We start from the raw sequence: 22,292 nt of genomic DNA, 5'->3' as shown, positions 1-22,292 counted from the left end.
ATTGGCGAGGCCTTCCAACTCTTCTACAAGGACTACTCGATGTATGTTCTATCACAGCGGCCATTGGGGAACCTAGACTAGCACTAAATCTCAAACCTTATGGCCTACTTCTTTTGAAGTTTGGCATAAGGGCCAGTTTGAGATTGCTGTGTGGTGAGAAAAAACTGTTGTGAGGTAAAATAGCTGAGTGTTTGGTAAACTGTATTTTTAAAATTGTTGTGAGTGTTAAAAGCAGCATTAAAGTATTTGGTAAATTTTGATGTAAAAATGTTGTGACTATGTATAATGACCAAAATAGACATGATGCTAGAATGTTTTTGTACTTTAATTTTCTTCTACAAACTAGCCTCTTGACTGACATCAAACCTACTTTAGATTAATATTTTTTGTTAATTAAAGGGTAATTATGATTGTTTATATTTTGATAAAGCCTTTTCACATATAAGGAAGGCTTTCCATTTCTTTATTTAGGTATAGTTAATTTTTTAGCTCAATTACAAAAAAAATCAAATTAAAATAACAAAAAAGAAATATGAAAATGAAAAAAATTGGATCTCCCTCGTGGACCCAACCCCACCCCACCTCACCTCTCTCCCTCTTCCCTTATTTCCTCCATTCTCTCGATCTCTTCCCTCATCTAGCTCACCCTTCTTTTGTCGCCTCACCTCTACTTGTCTACCCTCTTCCTCCACCTCTCCGTGGAAGAGTTCTTTATATAGAGAAAAATGGAATGGGTCTTATTTTTCTTTTTCTTCTTGAAAGAGATAAAAAGAAAGAAAGGAAACCCACACAGCTGGGACATGGTTTGGGGATTTGATTGGGTGCTGGTGGTGATCTGACTAGTGGGAAGCAAGAAAAATGAGGACAAAAGAAGAAAGAAGGAAAAGAAGAACAAGAAGGGGTGGAGGGTCTGATCATGGGGCGGGGGTGGTATTTTTAGTTATTATTTATTTTGAGTGAAGGCATTTTGGGTAGTGAGACTTGCTTTTCCTCATAGAAGTTTTAGAAAGCACCCCTCACCTTGCTTATTCTTAACCCTAAAAAACTACTGTCTGCAACCCCCACTTTGAAAATAAGTTGCTTTTACTTTTTTTTACCAAACACCTAAAAGTGCATTGTGGTGAAAATAAGTTACTTATTTCCACCACAAACTCAACCCCAAACTAACCAGGCTGAGAAAAGTGAAGTGTAAGAATCCCTCGGCATCAAGGATGCCATTCTTCTTTCTCTCAAGGCCATGACTTTTGATCGGCTGTTTCTTGCCGCTGCTCTATGTTTTTGGTCTTTGGCTACTAATACCTTCAATCTCCCTAAGGATCACTGCCCCCTACCATTCTTGACATGGCGGCCATTTTCGACTTTTGGCCACATGGAGATCATATCACTCCATTTTATAAACAAGAGGTAGATGATGGTGTTAACGATAAGCTCAAGGTCACTGTAAATTAGAAGGCCAAATTTAAATTTAATATTTGGTCAGCTGGTCGAACAGCTAGCAATTTTGAAACCTTCATTAAGCGATACAGCTAAACTTCCGACGAGATTAATGATGGCGAGCACTTGGTTTTCCTTCTTACTGGCTGAGTAAGTTCGTTTTTTGCTCTAAGGGTCTGTTTGGTTCACATAATTAATTTCCTAAAAAATCAATTCCTATGCATTTTTCAGGGGGGAAAGAAATAAGATTCTCATTCATATGTTTGGTAATGCTCAAAAAGTAAACCAGGAATTACCTTTTTCTTTTCATTCCCATGTTTGGTTTGTGCAAGAACAGGAAATAAAAATTGTTCAGTTTTCCAATTATACCTTTATTTATTATATATATAATGTAAAGAGTTTGTTTTGGATAAAATTAATATTATCAAATATTAAAAAGGGTATAATTGTGTAGAAAAAGTTTAATAAATGCTTTCCCAAGGGGAGGGAAAACAAAACTCAAACTGAGACAAGAGATTCATTTTCCCCCCTTTGGGTGCATCAGATTCTCATGGGCTAGGAAATCATTCATATGCCTACACTTACCAAACATATAGAAATGAAATTATTTTTTCATTCCCGCCCTTCCAAAACTTGAACCAAATAAATTCTAAGAGTAACAAAGTGGTGAAAGAGTTTGCTATTCTGGCTAATGCTTTAGCCCTCGACTGACCACTTGCTCTCAGCTTTTTTGTTCTCGTCCACCTCTATTATTGCTTAAGGGAGATTGTTGTTGGGCGAATGGAGGTTAATGTGGGAGATCTACTTTGGATGTTCCAGGTATGGCTCTAGAATAATTTCTCGTTTATCCGTACCAAGAAAGTCTCACCACTGCCAAGCAAAATTATTTCTGAACATTTGGTTTCACTTCAACTGGCGGACTATATGACCGATCAATGTTTTAAGTTTTTCTTTGCTCAAACCAGCATTTCCTATAAACACATATTTTCTGTAGATCATAAACATCAAGAAACACAAATAATATGATCAATTGAACAAATTAAATAAATACCAAGAACACATACATGATGCCATAATGAACAAGTCTTCTCCTCTCTACAATCCTTAATGCAACTCAATATGGAGCTGAGAATATTTGCAGGGTCATATTGTGAAAGCATGAACTTGTTCTTATATAGTGGTGTTGAGATTAGAGTCCTCCTATAAAGGTGTTACTTGTACATCAAGTACCTCTAACCAAAAACCTACTAGAATAAGAACTCCTAATACATGTCTAATTAGGACTTAGTAAATCCTACTAATCAGACCCTTAATCCTTGTCAAAGTAGAATCACAACTTGACAAGAACATCCAGATTGACTTAGTATAGCCCTTTTCCGAACTATAAGTCATAATGCTTAGTTGATTCCTAATACATCAGTAGTTAGTCCATTAGAAATTCTTGCATTCTCCCACTTGAACTAATTACCAATGATCAACAAGAACATTACAAAAAAACAATCCAAAACTCCTTTGTGATCACACAAGTTATACAAGACAAAACCTGCAACGTGATTTGATCAACTACTGATTTACATGGAACCATAGAAAAATCTTGCAGTACAGAAAAGGCAAGTATCCCATGACCACCAATGTAAAACAAATAATCTCACAAACCACCTGATAGACATGTAACAATGTGCTTGTTCTGAAAAGATTCGTAACCTAATGCACATCTGTCCATTCTTGATGATTCATAACAGAATCTACCTTAATTAATTGCTTCAAAGAAGTCTGTGAGTTCCAAAATGAAACTGCATTTCATACATGTCTTTCAATTAAACTGATTGACACAAATAAATAGCTATTTTCATAAAGTCACAATTCTGTAAATTGAAATAGGAAACAAAGTAAGGTTTCTCAATTATTAAAACCATAACCAAAATCAGTAAACTGACAAATGATGCATTCATCTGAATGTGCACTTAAACATCATATCTGGGAAGTTAATAACCAAAACAAGTTCATAAACCAAAACTCGAAATTATCAAAACAATGTTTGAAAATAAATAACAAACTCCCACTAGTCTACAACATCAAAAGACTCTAAAACTCACATTCTTGTAACATGTTCTTTGAAAACTCATATAGGCATAGTCTTGGTGAAAGAGTCAGCTAGCCTATTGTGTGTCAATGTTGACTACATGGACTTCACCATCCCTAACTTTGTCTCTAAGCCTAAAATTAGATAAGTAAGGTATCAGTCACATAATGAATAAAAGGATTCATTATTATTACTCCACACTTGGCCAGTGAGAAGCACATTGTTCGTGCTCATGCTTTATTTCAATTTTCTATTCTTCCTCATGCACTATTTTACAGATTAGAGTATAGCTCTTTACAATTTAACAAATACTTAGGTTCTTATCAATCCAAGTGTCCTATACCAATCATGTAAGTCATTAATTCTCAAATCAAAGCATGGATAAAACTAAGTCACAAGAGACAACAAATTAGAGTACAACCTCAATCTGGAAGATGACATTATCAACGGCGCCAAAAACTTATTATCATTCTACCTCAAGTGCAATGTTGTTAAGTTTTAGTATGGAAATGGAAGTAGGGGGTTGTCGTACCAAAGAGATTGGATTGAGATTTCAATCACAAGCTAGATTGATTTTAGGGTTATAAAATTAACAAACAACCTACTATGTACTATGGAAATTCAAGACTAAACATAATGGTATGTGCAAATGTGTAGTGTTGAGTTGTTGTTTGGTTGATAGATGATACGTAACACTAGAATTTGAAACTAACAAATGGAAATACAAGCAAATTTAAGTACAAATTAAATTCAATGATGATGAAGGATTTGGGGTTATTAGGGGTTCACACTAACCTTCCCATGTAACAAACAATGCAATTAGTGATTATGCCAAATTAGATAGATTAGATTCCCTCCTAACCTCCGATCAAGGTAAATTAAGGCACATCCTCTTTCATGTAATCAACTATCCCAACCAAGGTGATAGGTAACTACCTAAGATTAATGTCATAGCAAACCCTAGGTGCATAAAGTTCTAAGGATGAGGAATCTAAGCAATTAAAACAATCCAACCAAGGTGCTTTTAAATTATCATGCTCTTATGCAACAAGCTTTAGAAACTAAAGGTTACCAATCTCCAATTTCTACATGATAACATTTCTCATATGCACAAGTGGTAAATTCACACATACAAGTCATGATCTTTAAACTAGCATAAGAGCATATATATCCAAAATGACACTTATATCACAAATCACAAAGTCATTACATGGGTGGGCTATGACTACATATATCCCTAGCCCCAAATCAAGAAACTACTCACTAGCCATAGAAGTCACAAACAACATCGCAAATTGAAACATAAATTGAAACAAGAAGGAAAAGAGAAAACTCTAGATGTTGAAGCCAAGCCCCCAAGGGATGTCACTCCTCCAAGGATGCCCAAAATAGCTTCTTGTCCCAAGTGCCTCCAAGCTCCTTTTGCAATAATGGTGGTGAATATGGTAGATGAGTGTTGTGATGATGTTTGGCTTTTTGGAGAGGAAGAGTTGATAGATGGAAGATGGAGAAAAGAAATGATGAAGATAGATGAGAAAAAGCTAGGGTTTTGAAAGATGGAAGATGAGATGTGTGTTTTTGAGATGAGATAATGAAATGAGTGAAATTAGAGAGGATGGAGGGGGGAGCTCGAAAATGAGAGAGTGTTTTATGGTTTGGGTGAGTTGTTATGTCTAGAATATGTGACTACGATTAAAAGGAAATGAAGGGATAAGGTTTGGTTAATTCAAAAATAAGAATATTTCATCTTATCCTTCAATGGATGATCCTTAAAGAATGTTGAGATAGATAGATGTTCTCTTTGTCTCATTTAGAGCCTTCACATTGTGGTTTCTGAATTTTGCTTAGAACGGGCAAATAAAGGGGAAGGAAAGAGAGCATGTGATAGACAATTACCAAAAATGGAAAGATGCCTTGGAACCACTTTATCCTTTTGCTGATAGGATTTCTGAGCTGTCTTTGGAGAGCAATTTGGAGACATTAACCAACTCAGAAATTTACGTTTTATATATCAATAGAAAGCCCTGGATGTCTTCTTTCCAACCATATATTATATGCCTCAATCCAAGCTCGAACCAAAAAGTTATGCCCCACACAATGCAGCTGATTTAGTTCTCCTCGGGTGCAATTTTGGGCTAACTTTGAAATTCAAAATGAACACCTTAGAAGTCTTCAAATGTTACGAAATTTAACCTGGAATAACTTCAAGGTGTTAGCTTATATTTCCAATTGAATTTATGTTAAATCTATTAAGGAGAATAAATGGTGAAATTTCTCATTTTATTGCTCAGAATCTAAAAACACAAAACTAAATGAAATTTAAAGCTTTTAATCAAATGAACTCACAAAAACTAAGTAAGAGGAATATTAAAGGATGTGAATTTATGAACATATCAGTGCCATTATCTAAAACAATAACAACAAGAATTTAAAACAATTTCTTTCCTTACCCAAGCTCTAAGTAAGTACACTGTAGTGAGTAGGGTCATACTTCTCTTTGTATTTTGGTTCATTCTCCATTTAACCAAAAAGGTTCAGTATTTAACAATCAATAACATGCTCAATATAATACATATGGTAGCCATGTACTTAATGTACACCTATAATTATGAAAAAAGTAAAATAAGACTTACAATATGTCTTCACAAAATGACTTCATGCCTAAAAAGCTGCAAAACTAAACTTATAGAACATGACCTATATGTATTTCCAAAAAAATTATTTCTTTTATGGAAATCAGTAACTTGTGCATAAATTATTGCAAACTTTTTGTGGGTAAAGATTACAATAAATTAATAATTTGTCAAGGAATTAACTTTACAAAGAGACTAGCTAATATATTCAAAAGAATTTCATGATAAATCTATTCATGTTTGGCATAAAATAATTTAATTTATTATCTCATTCTAATTAGTCTAATATCTAATAACCTTACATTAATAATTTGTCAAGGAATTAACTTTACAAAGAGACTAGCTAATATATTCAAAAGAATTTCATGATAAATCTATTCATGTTTGGCATAAAAGAATTTAATTTATTATCTCATTCCAATTAGTCTAATATTTAATAACCTCTCTGTAGGGAAAAGTTACCAATCAAATAACTAATTGCAAATTTTAATCTCCTTGTAATCTTAGATACTGTGGCCATTCTAGAATAAAACATAAATATATCATAAGTACCAAGTATAATACCTTATTCGCACATAAATATTTGGTATATCATGTAAAAACCAAACTTTAGGCTATATGCTCATAAAACTTTATGAGCTATAATATCCATAAATAAAAACAAACTGATATTGCACAAGATAATGAGGTAAGCAATCTTTATTCATATTAGAATCCAGTAACCGAGATTTATTAAGTCTCCTAGAAATAAATCCATTTACTTATTCTGCATGGCTTTATATATTATAATGTTTAGTCTTTAATAATCGGTGATAAGTCCATATATCAGCCCACTTGGACTATTATCAATTATATAATCGATAATAATATCAGCCCAAAACCAGAAAAAATAATCTTAAGTGCACAAATAAGGGTAAAAGGTTAAGTACTAAAAATTTAAAAAAGTAAAAAAAAAAAAAAAAAAAAGAGGAGAGAAATGCGAAAAGCAAAGTACTCACTAAATAGGAGCAAAGGGTTTAAACGTAATCCAAAGGGTTTTAGAAAAAGCCAACGGTTTCTTGTTTACACAAAAACCCTATCAATTCGAATATAATAGTTTCTGAAAATTCCATGCTTCTTCTTCTTCACTAAGAGGCTCATGGCTGCTCTGGCTCACGCCCTGCTATGCATTCCAGCTCGCTGTGGCCTTTGCCGAGCCATTAAACTCAAGGAAGATTACAGGGTCTGCGTTTGGGGCTTTGCCAGAGAAATCAGTGCATCTGGAATCGCCATTTCTGCCGTTTCAAGGAGGAAGGTTGATAATTTCACCGCCCAGTGGGCACTGAATGCAGTTCAGACCCTCGTCGTCGACAATGGTCCAGCTCGTACCACTGTTGAAATTCCCGTTACCTGTTACCAGGTCACGGCTTCATTTAATTATTTATTTACTTATCTGTTATTTTCAGTCTTTCTCTATTTTATCTAGAATATTTGGTAAATTGTTTATTGATTCAGTTGTTATTTGGTGGGCTTTCTGTTTTTTGTAATAATATTCTGTTGTCCAAGCTAAGCTAAGTAATTCAAGAAAGCTGAACATGTGTTTGAAGCAGGAAATTATTCACTTATGAAGTTAGTTTTGGCTATTCAGCTCAGTTGATAAACTGCATTGAAGCTCTAGTAAAGGCTGTGTTTTGGATTTGAACTTTCCCATAAGGAAATATCTTGTCTTTGGTATTGGGTCACAAAATTCATACATGTTACTGGACAATCGGATAATATGTAAATGTATACTCATACGAAATATAATTCATTAGCTAATATTATGAGCTTTGATCTCTTTTGCAATTGTGCAATTGGATGCTAATTGTGTAGCCAATAATGAAATTCATAGAGTTTTTAGATTGAATATGATCCTAACATTTAATTCTCTACGGTGTTATTAGCCTTGTCTGTGCTTGATAGATTTCTAAGTTGATGTTTTTTTCTGCCTACATTTTTAATTTATTCATTCTTTTTCCCCTCTTTCCCATATTCTTTGTGTTTCTTAGCCAATTTTTGGGCAGCACAGAGCTTGAACTATTGAACATGCTCTCATCCTTATAGTGGTTATCAGAGTTTGTGTAGCATATGGAATTTGTGTGATGTCTGCTAGTGGAAACATGATTATGAAATGTGTTCCTTGTGCTAACATATTCATGTTGTCTAAACTTGCAGCTTATTGGTCTTCCTGATCAAGCTGAGAAAGATGAGGTTGTTAAATCAGTACTGGATTTGAAGAGTGCTGAAATTGAAGAAGGTTACACCATGGACACTATTAAATCTCGCAAGGTAGGGAGTAGGGACTTGACAGTGTAATTTTATTGTAAATTATCCTTCAATCTTAAATTCATTTTTCTTTTTTATAACAGGTGGTAAAAACTTTCTTCTAAGTTGTCTTAGTTTCTTTTCATTTTTTTGTCTTTTGGGTTTCTTTGCAGGATCTTTTAATGGATGTGAGAGATAAGCTTATTTTTGAGCCAGAATATGCTGGTAATAGTAAGGAAAAGATCCCACCTAAATCCTTCCTTCGAATCCCTTGGTCATGGTTGCCAGCTGCTCTTTGCCTCCTTCAAGAGGTACAGCTTTGTCGTTGTACAGTGTACTTGGTTTAGTGTAGGCTTATTTTTCAGCTTTTTTGTTTTTGTTTTTTTTAATATCTATTTAATTTTTTAAAAAATGATATTCTCAATCACTAGTTGAAGAGGGACATTTTTTTCGGAAATTCATTTAGTGTAGTTTGTAGTGAAATTCATTTTGACTCTGCTTTTGAGTGTGGATTTGTTTTTAGGCACTCTATCATCTTCGTGTTACATTTATTAAGTGTTATTTTTTCTCTCGTTTGCAATGTTATAGAATTTTTGTTTCTTGTTTTAATTAGAAAGACAAACATTCATGGTTTTGGAAATGGATATTATTGGAATTCTCCGATCCAGGTTGGGGAAGTAAAGCTTGTGCAAGATACTGGTCAGGCAGCTGTTCAGCATCCAGATGCTAAGCCGTATATTCATGATATTCTTCTTTCTATGGCACTAGCTGAGGTAAGGAATGTCAGAAAGTGGTCAGGATCTTGTACCATCCTTTTTGTTGCAGCCTCCTTTTAATATGTGCTTTTATTGAAGTGTGCAACTGCAACGATTGGTTTTGAGAAGAACAAGGTTTCCCAAGGATTTGAAGCTCTTGCTCGTGCTCAGTGTCTTCTAAGGAGTAAAAAATCTCTTGAGAAAATATCATTGCTATCTCAGGTAATGCTCACATCCTCTATGTGCTTTTCCATCAACAAAATTATCTGATTATTTAATAAGGCATTTGTTGGTTCAGTCTACTATAAGCATCTGGTCCATTTCTCCAAATTGGGAGAGAAGAGAGTTGTTGCATATTCTATTTTGTTAACTTCTTCCCTTGTAATATTGTTGTGCAGATTGACAAAGCTAAAACTATATGCGAGTTTCTGATTGCATCAGAGGGTACTGATCCAAAACTTGCAGAAGCTTTTTGCCTGTTCATTCTTGGTCGGGTATGTTTTTCATTTTCCTCTTAATTTTATATGTTTCATAGAAATACTTTTGGGTATCATGCAGAAGCTATGAATTGCCTTCTCCTTTTTATTTTGTTTTTTCAATTTTTGTCTTGTGTTTCCTCAATTGAATACATGGTGATATATTGGCTTCAGGGTAATGAGGCTGCATTTGTTGAAAAGCTTGAAAAACTTGATATAAACAAAAATAAGTTGATACAGTCTTTATGTAAACAAGGCAACCTCAAACAAGCCCTACAACTCCTCCCTCATGAGCCCAACCCCTCCCAACAGACCTACGAGCTCTTAATCCTTTCTTGCACCCGCCAGTACTCTCTCTCCGATGGGCTGGATGTGCATCGTCACCTTGTCGATGGTGGGTGGGACCAAGACCCTTTTTTGGCCACCAAACTTATTGAGATGTACTCAGAGTTGGATTCTATTGACAATGCACGTAAGGTGTTTGATAAAACTCGTAAGAGAACTATTTATATGTGGAATGCACTCTTTAGAGCGCTTACGTTGGCAGGTCTCGGAACTGAGGTGCTAGATTTGTATCGAGGAATGAATACAATTGGGGTTTCATCCGATCGGTTTACGTATACGTATGTACTCAAAGCTTGTGTTGTTTCAGATTGTTTGAGTTCTCTCCTCCAGAAGGGGAAAGAGATTCATGGACATATTTTGCGGCACGGATATGGTGCACATGTTCATGTTATGACCACTTTGTTGGATATGTATGCGAGGTATGGTTGTGTTTCATATGCGAGTAGTGTATTTGATCAGATGCAAATTAGAAATGTCGTTTCATGGAGTGCTATGATTGCATGCTATGCAAAGAATGGGAAGCCTTATGAAGCTTTGGAACTTTTCCGGGAAATGATACTGGAGGCCCATGATTTTCTTCCCAACTCTGTGACAATGGTTAGTGTACTTCAAGCTTGTGCAGCTCTTTCTGCTTTGGAGCAGGGGAAGTTCATCCATGGATATATTCTCAGAAGGGGTCTTGATTCAATCCTTCCGGTAATGAGTACCCTTGTCACAATGTATGCCAGATGTGGTAAGCTTGAGTTGAGCCAGAGAGTTTTTGATATGATGAATAAGAAAGATGTTGTTTCATGGAATTCCTTGATTTCAAGTTATGGCATTCATGGATATGGAAAGAGGGCAATTCAAATTTTTAAAGACATGATCAACCATGGAGTATCACCGAGTCACATTTCATTCGTTAGCGTCTTGGGGGCTTGTAGTCATGCAGGTCTTGTTGAAGAGGGGAAAATGTTGTTTGAGTCTATGGTTAAAGAACATAGATTATATCCCAGCATTGAGCAGTATGCTTGTATGGTGGATCTTCTTGGTCGTGCCAATCAGTTAGATGAAGCAGCCAAAGTCATAGAAAATATGCGGATTGAACCAGGAGCTAAGGTTTGGGGTGCTCTTCTTGGATCATGTAGGATACATTGTAATGTTGAACTGGCAGAGAGAGCAAGCAAAAGGCTATTTGAGCTTGAGCCCAGGAATGCTGGGAATTATGTACTTCTAGCTGATATCTATGCTGAAGCCAAAATGTTTGATGAGGTAAAAAGAGTGAAGAAGCTTTTAGAGGCTCGAGAACTGCAAAAGGTCCCAGGTCGCAGTTGGATTGAAGTTAAAAGGAAGATATATTCGTTCATTTCTGTTGATGAGTTTAACCCACAGATGGAGCAGATCCATGCGTTGTTGGTTGAATTGTCAACAGAGATGAAGGATCAAGGATATAAGCCGCAAACTAAAGTTGTCCTTTATGATCTTGACGAGGAAGAGAAGGAACGAATAATATTAGGCCATAGTGAAAAATTAGCGGTTGCATTTGGACTCATCAACACAAAAAATGGAGAAACCATTCGGATTTCCAAGAACTTGAGGTTATGTGAAGATTGTCATAATGTTACAAAGTTCATTTCCAAGTTTGCCAATAGAGAGATTCTGGTTCGAGATGTGAATCGCTTTCACCATTTCCGTGATGGGGTTTGTTCATGTGGAGATTATTGGTAGTTGCAAGCAATTATTTATTTATTTATTTGTTTTTTTTTTTTTTTTTTTCATAATAACTAAAGGATAGAGGTTTTGGAGATTATAGAGATCTTAAAGATGTATAGTGTATAGTTGGAACTTGGAACACTCTGTAGAATTACACATATTCCTTGCAATCTTCATCAATAAATGTTGTTTGTAACATTTATGATTTAGATTCATAAACTGGTTATTGTAATCTTCTAACTTCATAGTCTTGTTTGTACTCAATTGGACTTGCACAATTATTGATACAAAACTTGATCATGGCATTAAGAAAAATAGTTAACTAATTTTTCACACGGTTTGTATATGTATCTTCCCATGATCTCTTTTTTTAATTTGCATTTTGTGTTAATGATGCCTTTCATTTGATGAGCTAATTCGTACCATTTGATTTTAAATTATAATCATGCTAACTCAATCAAGCCATAAATTTTTCTTATAAAACAGAATTAGGAAATGCTACTTTTCTTTTGGTTTATTTATTTTGTTTTTTTGGTGAATGAGGGCGTTCTTTTGGAATCTTAATGTTTTTAATGACAATATAACATGGCATATTAAACAAAATTAAAAATTGAGTTCAAACTCCAGTATAGCATTAATACCAAAGCATTAGTTATGAGAAGTTTCATATTCTATGCAGATCAGAAAGGTTTTAAATTGAACATATACCACAAAAGGGAGTGGTCCTTTGGGTCTTCTTCTTGCATTCCTTGTGTGCTTCATTCGACACATGCTGACATGTTTGAGTCTGAGTCTAATGACAGACAGAGCCGAATAAATAACTAACAAATGCCCTGCTCCAAATTCTAATGCTCTTCTCTTCCCCTACGATCAAGTATTAAGCATGCATCATTTCATTAAATAGAATTTGTTGGTTATGAAGTCACAATATGAAAGTGAGATTAAATCAACATAAAATTGTTATTATTTGGTGGAAATTTTCTTTCTTTGGTTTTCTCCGTAACCAAACGAACAATAATTCATCAATTCTACAACTCAGTAATGCTAATAAATATCAAATTCATACAGAAGTCAATTTGAGAAAGAGATAGAACTTGAAGCGCTTGTGTAGGCGAGGATAAGCATTACGAGAAACTTGGTAATTAAACGTCAAATAATTATTCTGTATAATCATAATATAATCACGCAAGTGTTATAATATGTAAGAATATTATTTAGGGGAATGCTATCCACCTTCTCTACCGATCTTCTCCTTTATTATTCACACTCCACATTGTATTTTCATGATTGGAACCGTTCATTTTTTAGATCATTTTATGAAGATCATTTTTGCAAAAAATAAACTAAATCGGAAATCATTTGATTGTGTAATTGTGATCAAATAAACAAACGGTTTTTGTAACAGTATGATTTACCGTTTGTTTATTTGATAATGATTAAATGACCAAATGATTTCCAATTTAATTAATATTTTGCATAAATGATCTTCAAAAAATTATCTAATTAAAGAACGATTTTGATCATGAAAGTATACTAAGGAATGAGAATAGTAAAGGAGAAGGTTGGTGAAGAAGGTAGATTAGAGAATGTGGATAGCATTGCCCTATTATTAATACTATACGTAAAAGTATAACTTGTTGTCCACCATTATTTATAACACGTGATTAATCGATTACAGTACGTGGCTGTGTGATGGTTATATACAACTTTTCTTAAACACTACTTCGACTTTAATGGTGCAAGCTTTTGGCCATTGCGATACGTTTTATACTATTTTTGTTAGGGTTGTCCTTTGGTTTGGTTTTTACCGAATTGACCAAAATTTTTTAGTTTGGTAAACTGATTTTTACAATGCGCAAATCAAAAATACGAAAAAAGTTGGTTTGGTTTTGGTAAAAAAAAAATTGGCAAACTGACCGATTATCGAAAATTATTACTGAAAGAAATCAAATCGATTATTACCCAAAAAATCGAAATGTATACCAAAAAAACTGAAACAATTACCGAAATTTAGTTATATATGCTTATATAATACTGTTATGTTAGTTGTACAATAAATATTAAACTACTAATATTATAAACAACTATAAGAACATATAATTATATAATGTTATCATATTAATATTATCAAAAGTGTAAGTTAATATATAGAGTCATTTTCTAATAAAGTAAATGTTATTATTTTAGGAAAATAAAAACTTCATCTTTAGATAAGTAATGCATATATATATATATATATATATACAGGCTCATTCTGTTGAGGTATACCTCAACTTATTTATGTTGATGTATGACCTTGTTGGGGCCCACACGAGTCGTTTTGTGTCGATCCGAACCGTTTGCAAGGATCATCTTCATTGATAGATCATCTTTGCAAAAAATTAGCCAAATCGGAAATCATTTGCCTATCTAACTTTGATAAAACAAATGGACGGTTTCATCGAAAATATTTGGTTCGTCCATTTATTTGATCAAAGTTAGATAGGCAAATGATTTCCGATTTGACTAATTTTTTGTAAGAATAATCTATCTATGGAGATGTAAAAATTGAACGGTTTGGATCGACACAAAACGACTTGTGTGGGCCCCAACAGGATATACCTCAACATAAATAAGTTGAGGTATACCTCAACATAAATAAGTTGAGGTATACCTCAACAGAAGGAGCCTGTATATACAAGAATGCTCTAAAACTAACTAGTTAATAAGTTAATACAAAACTAACCACACTGTTGGGCCCACTGCACAATGTAATTTCAAAATCCAAACCGTTTATTTTTTAGGCCATGCTTCAAAGATCATTCATGTAAAAAATCTTCAAAATCGGAAGTCATTTAGCCATTTGATTATAATAACAACTATTTCTATGCTTTTATCGAAAATACTGATCGTCTATTTATTTGATCTCTATTAGATGACTACATGATTTTCGATTTAGTTGATTTTTTGCAATGATGATTTTTGAAATATGACCTAAATAATTGATGGTTCGGATTATGAGATTAGTGATGTGGTGGGCCCAAAAGCATGGTTAACTTCGTATTAACTTGCTAACTGGTTAGCTTTAGAGCACATATATATATATATATATATAGTGCTCTAGAGCTAACCAGTTAGTAAGATAATATGACGCTAACTATCATTTTGAACCCACTACACTATAATTTTATGATATGGATCGTTTATTTTTTAGGCTTTCATTCAAAGATCATCCTTAGAAAAAAGTAACAAAATCGGAAATCGTTTAGCCAACTATTGGTAAGCTAATTGTGCTCATGTAAATGGACGAACACAAGTTTTTCAATAAAAGATGAAATGATTGTAATGATAATCAAATGACTAAATGATTTCTGATTTAGTTAATTTTTTGCAAAGTTAATCTTTAAATGGAGACCTAAAATATGAACGGTTTGGATTATGAGATTATATTGTGTAGTGAGCCCAAAATGATGGTTAATATTGTATTATCTTACTAACTAGTTAGCTCTAGAGCATTTTTGTATATATATATATATATTTATATATACACAGACCCCTTTCGTTGAGGTATATCTCAACTTAAACATGATGATGTATGGCTCGTGGGACCTATTTCGCATTGTAATTCGATGATCGAAGCCGTCTATTTTTAAGTCTATATATAAGGATCATCCTTGCAAAAAATTAGATAAATCTGAAATCATTTAACCATTCGATTAAAGGGCCATCATTTCAAGTATTAATAGAATTCATATATTCGTCTATTTATTCTATCACAATTAGATGTCTTAATGGTTTCTGATTTACCTAATTTTTTGTAAGGATGATCCTTGTATAGAGACTTATAAAATAGACGGCTTCGATCATCAAATTACAATGTGGAATGAGTCCCACAAGTTATACCTTATCATGTTTAAGATGAGGTATACCTCAACAAAAGAGGCCTATATATATATATATATACTCATATTTATCGGTATATATACATACTAAATTAATAGGATATATACTAGCTGATATACATTACTAAACTACTTATAATAGTATATATTACTAATATTAATATTATTGCAATTAATACCAGTACTATACTAAACTATCAATACTACTCATGCAAATATATATTCATCAAACATTATATGTTATGCATCATATTTGATTAAATTTCAATTTATATTGGTAATTATATCGAAAATGAACCAAAGTAAATCGAAAGTATTTGATACCAAAATTACCACAAACTAAAGTTTATAAAAAATTACTGCACCGAATGTAGACACTGAAATTTCGGTAGAATATCACTAAAATCTCAAATCAAGCCCAAGACTTCCTTTCTCCAACGGAGCCAAACGCTCCAAATTCCAAATAGAGTCAAACGCTCTAAACAACAAATCAACGAGGAAGCCATCAAGCCCAACACAAGGCCGGCTCCCTGTTATCACCTGTCTTATTCAAGATCAAGTGTCTACCACCCTTGAATCAAAATCAAATCGAGAAAGTGATCAAACCCAATACAAGGTTGGCTCTCTCTCAAATATTATTTTGTTCGAGATCAAGTGTCTACCATTTTCGAATCAAGATCAAAACGGATCGAATCAAAAGAGAACCAAAGATTGTAACCTCAAAATCATAAATACAAACACATATACTTTGTATATTTTTCTCTTGTTATCACATTTACAGAAAAATTGTGTTTACACCGAAAAATACCAAAATCTTTTATTTTAGTTTTGGTAAGTCCTACTCCTAATATCTCACCGAACTGACCGATGAGCAGTCCCTAATTTTCCTCTTAAACCGTACCAGATCCAAACGTCGCCGTTTGCACTGGTTTTTAAAAGGAAAATTCAAAGGAATGACGTGCTTTGTTTGGACGTTGGAGGAACCCATTCCTGGTGGCTTAGAGGAGATCTTGGTGGCTGTAGACGAAATTGGAGGTGATGTATTATTTATCTTCTTCTTCTTCTTCTACTTTTTTACTGTTGTAGTGTTGTTAGGTTGGTTTTGGCTGCAATTTTTTTCTTTCTTTTAAATGTTTTGCCGGCAGATTTATGCTCAAACTTATTTTGGGGTTTGCTGCAATTCTGCTTCTTCCGCATATTTTTGTTTCGAAACAAAACAAATGCCCAGACTTATTTTGTTGTGTTGCTAGTGTTGTTTCTAGTGTTTCAAATATTTGTCTTGCTAGAATTTGAAGCAGTAGGTTTTACCTTGTTGTATACAACATGTGTGTGTACTGTGTAGGTTTTACCTTGTTGTATACAACATGTGAGACACACACATGTTGTATACAACAAGGGATAAGTAAGTTTTAGCCTTTAGTTTGTACCAAGTTTCTGTCAGCGCCAAAAGAGAGAGAAAAAAAAAAAATCCAACCCCACCTAAGGCACTATGACTATTTTCCCAAAAGAACTCAACCCTCATTAAGTTTTTCTATGTGTTAGAGATTGGAAGAAGATGAGCAATCTAGCTCATTCTCTTCATGAAGAAGAAGAAGAAGATGACCAAGGCGAGGTTTTCCTTGACGAAGCCGACATCATTCATGAAGTCGATGTGGATGAAGAAGGTCCTCTCACTCTCTCCTTATATTTGTATACAATATATGAAATAATATTTGTTAATTTCTTGGTCATGTGTTGTGGGTTGCAGATCTTCCTGATGCAGATGCAGATGATGAAATTGTTGGTATGCCACTTCACTAGAACCCATTTTCTTCGGCATGTAATTCCTTATGTATGATATGGGTTCTTTTTTTCTTTTCTCATGAATTTTATTTGATTGATTGGTATGGTATGTATGTTTTTATTTGTTTCAGATGAGGCTGATGATTCCATGCACATTTTTACGGGTCACGCCGGTAAGAGCTACCCTTTTTTATGCATTTCACCCGTTGTAACACACACATTATGTTTTCTTAATAGTCAATAGCGACTTCACTACAAGTCATAATAGTCTAAGTGAATTACATTATAGAAGGAAATTGCTAGGGAGACCATCTCTTTGTACCATCTAGTGTACCATCTCTCTAATAGAGGTGGGCCATTATAGAATTGCAGTGCATTGTAGCATTGACTACTGGTTGATGCTTTGCTGCTTAACTCGGGCCTTGCCATGTCTTGGATTACTTAGAAATATAGTGTATCAAGTATCTTCCTTTTCTGGACAGGTGAACTTTACACAGTTGTCTGCAGCCCAACAGATCCTACGTTAGTTGCAACTGGGGGTGGAGATGATAGAGGGTTTCTTTGGAAGATTGGACAAGGAGATTGGGCTCATGAGCTCCAAGGTAGGTGTACATGTATGAGAGAATTGTGTACTTTGCATTGTTATCCATAATTATTTGCTTTAGTATAAACCCAATTTCACCTTAGACCCCTAGCTCCAGAAGTAGTACGCTGTATACATTTATTCGATCATATGTCCACTTTTCGTCAATTTAACTTCTTGGAAGCTGCTCTGCAGGTCATAAGGAATCTGTTTCTGGTTTAGCATTTAGTACTGATGGACAGTTGCTTGCATCTGCAAGTTTGGATGGAATTATTCAAATTTGGGATGTAACATCTGGAAATCTAAAGAGTGCTCTTGATGGTCCGGGAGGGGGGATTGAGGTAAGATTTTGGGCAGAATTTCTGTACTATTGCTATTATACCATAAATTAACGAAAATTTAATATGGACTATGTGACTTCTCAGTGGGTCAGGTGGCATCCTAGAGGGCACCTGGTCTTGGCTGGTTCGGAGGACTCTACGGTTTGGATGTGGAATGCCGACAAAGGTTCCTATCTTAATTTATTTTCAAGTCATGGAAGTAGCGTAACTTGTGGTGATTTTACCCCTGATGGTATGCAACTATTCTTTCTTCTTGATGCTTTTCCCCCTCTTTTTAGTAAACTGTAGTTATTACCCATTTCATATTTAAACTAATTTGAAAAGGTCTTTTGCTGGTTGCTTAAGGTAAAACAATATGCACTGGTTCTGATGATGCAACTTTGAGAATATGGAATCCTAAAAGTGGTGAGAACATTCATGTGGTACAAGGTATGTGTTTGGATTTTCATATAAAATTTTCTATATTGTTCGTCCTTACAAATTAAAGTAGTTGAAGTTTGGGAGCAAAAAGCAATACAGAAAAGGTAGAATGAAAAGTTAAAAATCCAAATCATAATGATGTATTTCCTTGCTTATTGGGAAATAGAATTAAGTTTAAACATTTGAAAGCTAGGCTTTGAAGATGTGGAGAAGCTTGATCTCACTGCTTATTCTATTTATGACCAATTGATGGTGCGATGTTTTCCAACTTCATTAAGAACCCTGCCTTTCCAAAACCCAAAATATGAGGAAGTGGGACAGCCTCTAAACAAAACGAAGATGAGAATGACACACAGGTATTGTTTTAATATATCCAAGGAGAAATATACATCAGGTTCTGCAACAATCATGCACACAAGGTTCAAAATTTCAGCTGGTGTACTCTTATATCAGCCGAAAGTTTATTTTTTATAAGGTGCCAATACCGAAACTTGGGTGGAAGGTCTATCCCTCCACCTTTTCCCCGAAATTGATTATCTATAATGAACTTCTTTCAAATTTTATGTTTTCCTCCTCTCCTAGTTCAATCTGTTTCATAACATAATTTATCCAAAGTATCTTTTCCTGAATAATCTGTTTCATAACATAATTTATCCAAAGTATCTTTTCCTGAATTTCTATCATTCCTTATCTATTGTAAGTTATTCCTTTTGGATCTGAGCATGCTTATGGTTCTATAGTCCTGAGTATTCCAGTTCCATCATCGTACTAGTTTATTTTAAAATGAAGTGACAGAAGATGGTACTTGTTTGTCCTTTGATTGGCAATTTTGACACATTTTGTGTTCTAGGTCACCCGTACCATACTGCTGGACTGACATGCTTAGCAATAAGCTCTGATTCAACTCTAGCTATTACTGGTTCTATTGATGGTTCTATCCATATTGCAAACATAACAACTGGAAAGGTATGATGTATTATTCAATACAACTGGAAGGATGTTTGGTCGTTAGTTCCCTGGTTTAACTTCTATAATTATCAGGCCTTTAATATTTTATTTTATTTTATATTAATTTTATTTTTTTTTTCCAATGAATAGGTCGTTAGTTCCTTGGTTTCACATTTAGATTCAGTCGAATGTATCGGACTTGCACCAAGGTACAATCAATCCTCTCAGATTCTCTCTCTCTCTCTCTCTCTCTCTCTCTTGTTGAGGAGGTTCTATTTATGTTACAACAATAAAAAAGGAAAGAAAAATGGCTTCTGCATTTGATGATGAGCTATAGAAACAACATGGACACTTGAATTTCGCAATAGTGTGTCCAAGTGCCAATTTCAGAAAGACCACCCTTTCATTGGAGCAATTTAAAATTTTCTTCTGCTTGGATCATCTACAAGTCGTTGCGTCAACCACATTTCAAGAATGCATGGTTTTATCAACTATTAGCCTGACCGATCAGGATTTGTGGCACACTTGCGGTGAATTTTTAATAATCATAATGAAAAGTTTCATGTAATTTTTTTGTGAATAACCATGAGTTGTGTTGACCATTCTATGACATCAACAGCTATACATGAGGCATTGGGGAGAATATCAAACTTGGGAGTTTTTCAACTTAAGCCTTGGTTTATTTGGAAACAGTGGAATCAAACCATGCAGATGCAGTTAACTAACTATTTCTTTGTTTATAAGCAAATGTGTGTGATCCCTTTGATCATGGCTGTTTGATCTCAAGATGTGAATAATATGAGTGACTCTTGCTACAATTATCTTTGTGCACATCAATTTAATGAAAGTTGAATCGTTGGATACTTATATTGATCTGTATGGAATGAGTTAAATTCTTAGGTCCTGCAAGAATGGTTTTGAAAAAAAGAAAAAGAAATGTAGTTAAAGAATTTTGAAATTTTGAAGTTAGTGAACTATGTGTAGTTTTTGAATCTTTGCAATCAGTGCGACTCAAATGTAGTATACTGCCATTATACTCATGCCTTGAATTGTATTTGTGTATGACAGCTCCCCTTGGGCTGCAACAGGAGGTATGGATAATAAGCTTATTATCTGGGATTTGCAGCACTCATTGCCCCGTTCCACATGTGACCATGAGGTGTTTTGGAGTTTCATCCTGTATCATTTATTCTTCTTTTTACATATTTCAACTGATTACCAGCTTGTTTGGTTCCAGTCAATGTCAATGTGTTGGCTGATAATACTTCAGGATTTTAAATCTCCGCAACTGGTCTAATGGAAGAAATCTTACTTGTGGTCAGGATGGAGTGACATGCTTGACATGGCTTGGTGGATCAAGGTACCTAGCAACAGGTTGTGCGGATGGGAAGGTTCGATTATGGGATAGTCTCTCTGGTGATTGTGTGAGAACCTTCAATGGGCACAGTGAACACATTCAGTCTCTCTCTGTATCTGCCGACCTGAAGTTTCTTGTTTCAGTATCTACTGATGGAACTGCCCGAGTTTTTGAGATTGCAGAATATGAGTAAGCAAAATAGTCTTCTTATGTTTGTAACAAGGATGGTCTTAGGGTTCTTTATTACATTTTTATGTGAACAATCCAAGATGAAATCAATACATATGCTTTTCTGGTGGCACAATCTGAGAATTCTCCTCCAAGTTGCTGAATGCTAAGCTGAACCAAGTCTTGCAAACTGTATAGGAACTATGGGATTCCGCCAAAGAATAAGACTCTAAGTAGAGGTTAAGAAGAGTAACATGCAGGCAGAGAGAGGACCAGTTAAACAATAAAGACAAAGAATGTCTGTGTGTGTAGACAAGTCAGATTGCAAAAATGTCACTGGGTATGTTGCTAGAGAGCCGCAACAAGAAACCGAAGCACACAGTGACACAGTTGTCTTCGCAATCGGTGAATTGGGGTTGTGCTTGTTTGGCTGTTTGATACAAAAAAGGAAGGAATAGGCTATCCAAGTATCCAAACATAAGTTTTAAATTTTTTTTCATGGTGATTCATTTTTTAAGAGCTGCAAGGTGCTATTTGGAGCTCATTCATAGTTTAGGGTTGATATTTCTCGTTTGGTGCATAGAATAGGATTAGATAGGATAAATAGTTAAATTCATGTGCATTCAAGAAAGAACATGGAGGGTATTTTCTAACTTGAAAGAAGAAGATGAGAAGAACATGAATTATTTAATCTTACATTTTGGGGGGGATTAGAAGGGATAAGTCTCTCCTTATGATTAGTCCATCTTAATACATCTTATTTCTTTAAGTTAGAAATTTCTTATTTGAATATACATGAATTTAGTCATTTATCATATCTAATCATATCCTACTAATCATATCCTACGCATTCAACGAGGCCTTAAAATTTAGGGACTAAACTCCTAGAATAGAGTTTTTTAACGTGGAACTAAGCTTCAAAACTTTTGCTAAATTAGAATCTTCGTTATATTTAAGAGAATGATGTGTGTGTATGAGTTAATTTCATTTGACCCAAAAAAAAAGTACCAAGTTATTTCAATTAATGAACATCACAGTTGGTTAATCATCTAGTCTCTCTCTTGGTTGGTTGGTTATAAAGAATTAGGAGTATGAAGGAGATGGGTTTTGC

At 34.4% G+C, this 22,292-nt stretch overlaps 2 protein-coding genes across 4 annotated transcripts; both read left to right on the top strand.

Moving 5' to 3' along the window:
- The first annotated feature begins 7,265 nt into the window (after positions 1–7,265).
- CRR2 (Tetratricopeptide repeat (TPR)-like superfamily protein) lies at positions 7,266–11,971 on the top strand. 2 transcript variants are annotated; one of them, XM_086237586.1, is made up of 7 exons: positions 7,266–7,549; positions 8,344–8,457; positions 8,607–8,744; positions 9,102–9,206; positions 9,288–9,410; positions 9,587–9,682; positions 9,839–11,971. In XM_086237586.1, exons 1-7 carry the CDS (start codon positions 7,289–7,291, stop codon positions 11,714–11,716), a joined length of 2,715 nt encoding a protein of 904 aa, XP_086093712.1. In that variant the 5' UTR covers positions 7,266–7,288; the 3' UTR covers positions 11,717–11,971. The 2 variants fall into 2 exon arrangements, with proteins under 2 accessions (XP_086093712.1, XP_086093713.1); XM_086237587.1 differs by lacking the exon at positions 7,266–7,549 and having other exon boundaries at positions 8,356–8,457; positions 9,047–9,206.
- Positions 11,972–16,108: 4,137 nt separating this feature from the next.
- Positions 16,109–21,825, top strand: LOC147292106 (uncharacterized). 2 transcript variants are annotated; one of them, XM_086235227.1, is made up of 14 exons: positions 16,109–16,198; positions 16,487–16,617; positions 17,127–17,246; positions 17,330–17,365; positions 17,496–17,537; positions 17,847–17,966; positions 18,143–18,288; positions 18,373–18,520; positions 18,634–18,717; positions 19,559–19,674; positions 19,807–19,865; positions 20,725–20,815; positions 20,979–21,202; positions 21,380–21,825. In XM_086235227.1, exons 2-14 carry the CDS (start codon positions 16,536–16,538, stop codon positions 21,423–21,425), a joined length of 1,314 nt encoding a protein of 437 aa, XP_086091353.1. In that variant the 5' UTR covers positions 16,109–16,198; positions 16,487–16,535; the 3' UTR covers positions 21,426–21,825. The 2 variants fall into 2 exon arrangements, with proteins under 2 accessions (XP_086091353.1, XP_086091354.1); XM_086235228.1 differs by having other exon boundaries at positions 20,979–21,825.
- The last annotated feature ends 467 nt before the right edge of the window (positions 21,826–22,292 follow it).

This window comes from Dryas octopetala, chromosome 3 (genome assembly GCF_963921425.1).
Source record: "Dryas octopetala chromosome 3, drDryOcto1.1, whole genome shotgun sequence".
In the NCBI taxonomy this organism is placed as follows: Eukaryota; Viridiplantae; Streptophyta; class Magnoliopsida; order Rosales; family Rosaceae; genus Dryas; species Dryas octopetala.
The sequence above is the reverse complement of the archived record's forward strand: the minus strand, read 5'-3'. Positions and strand labels throughout refer to the sequence as shown.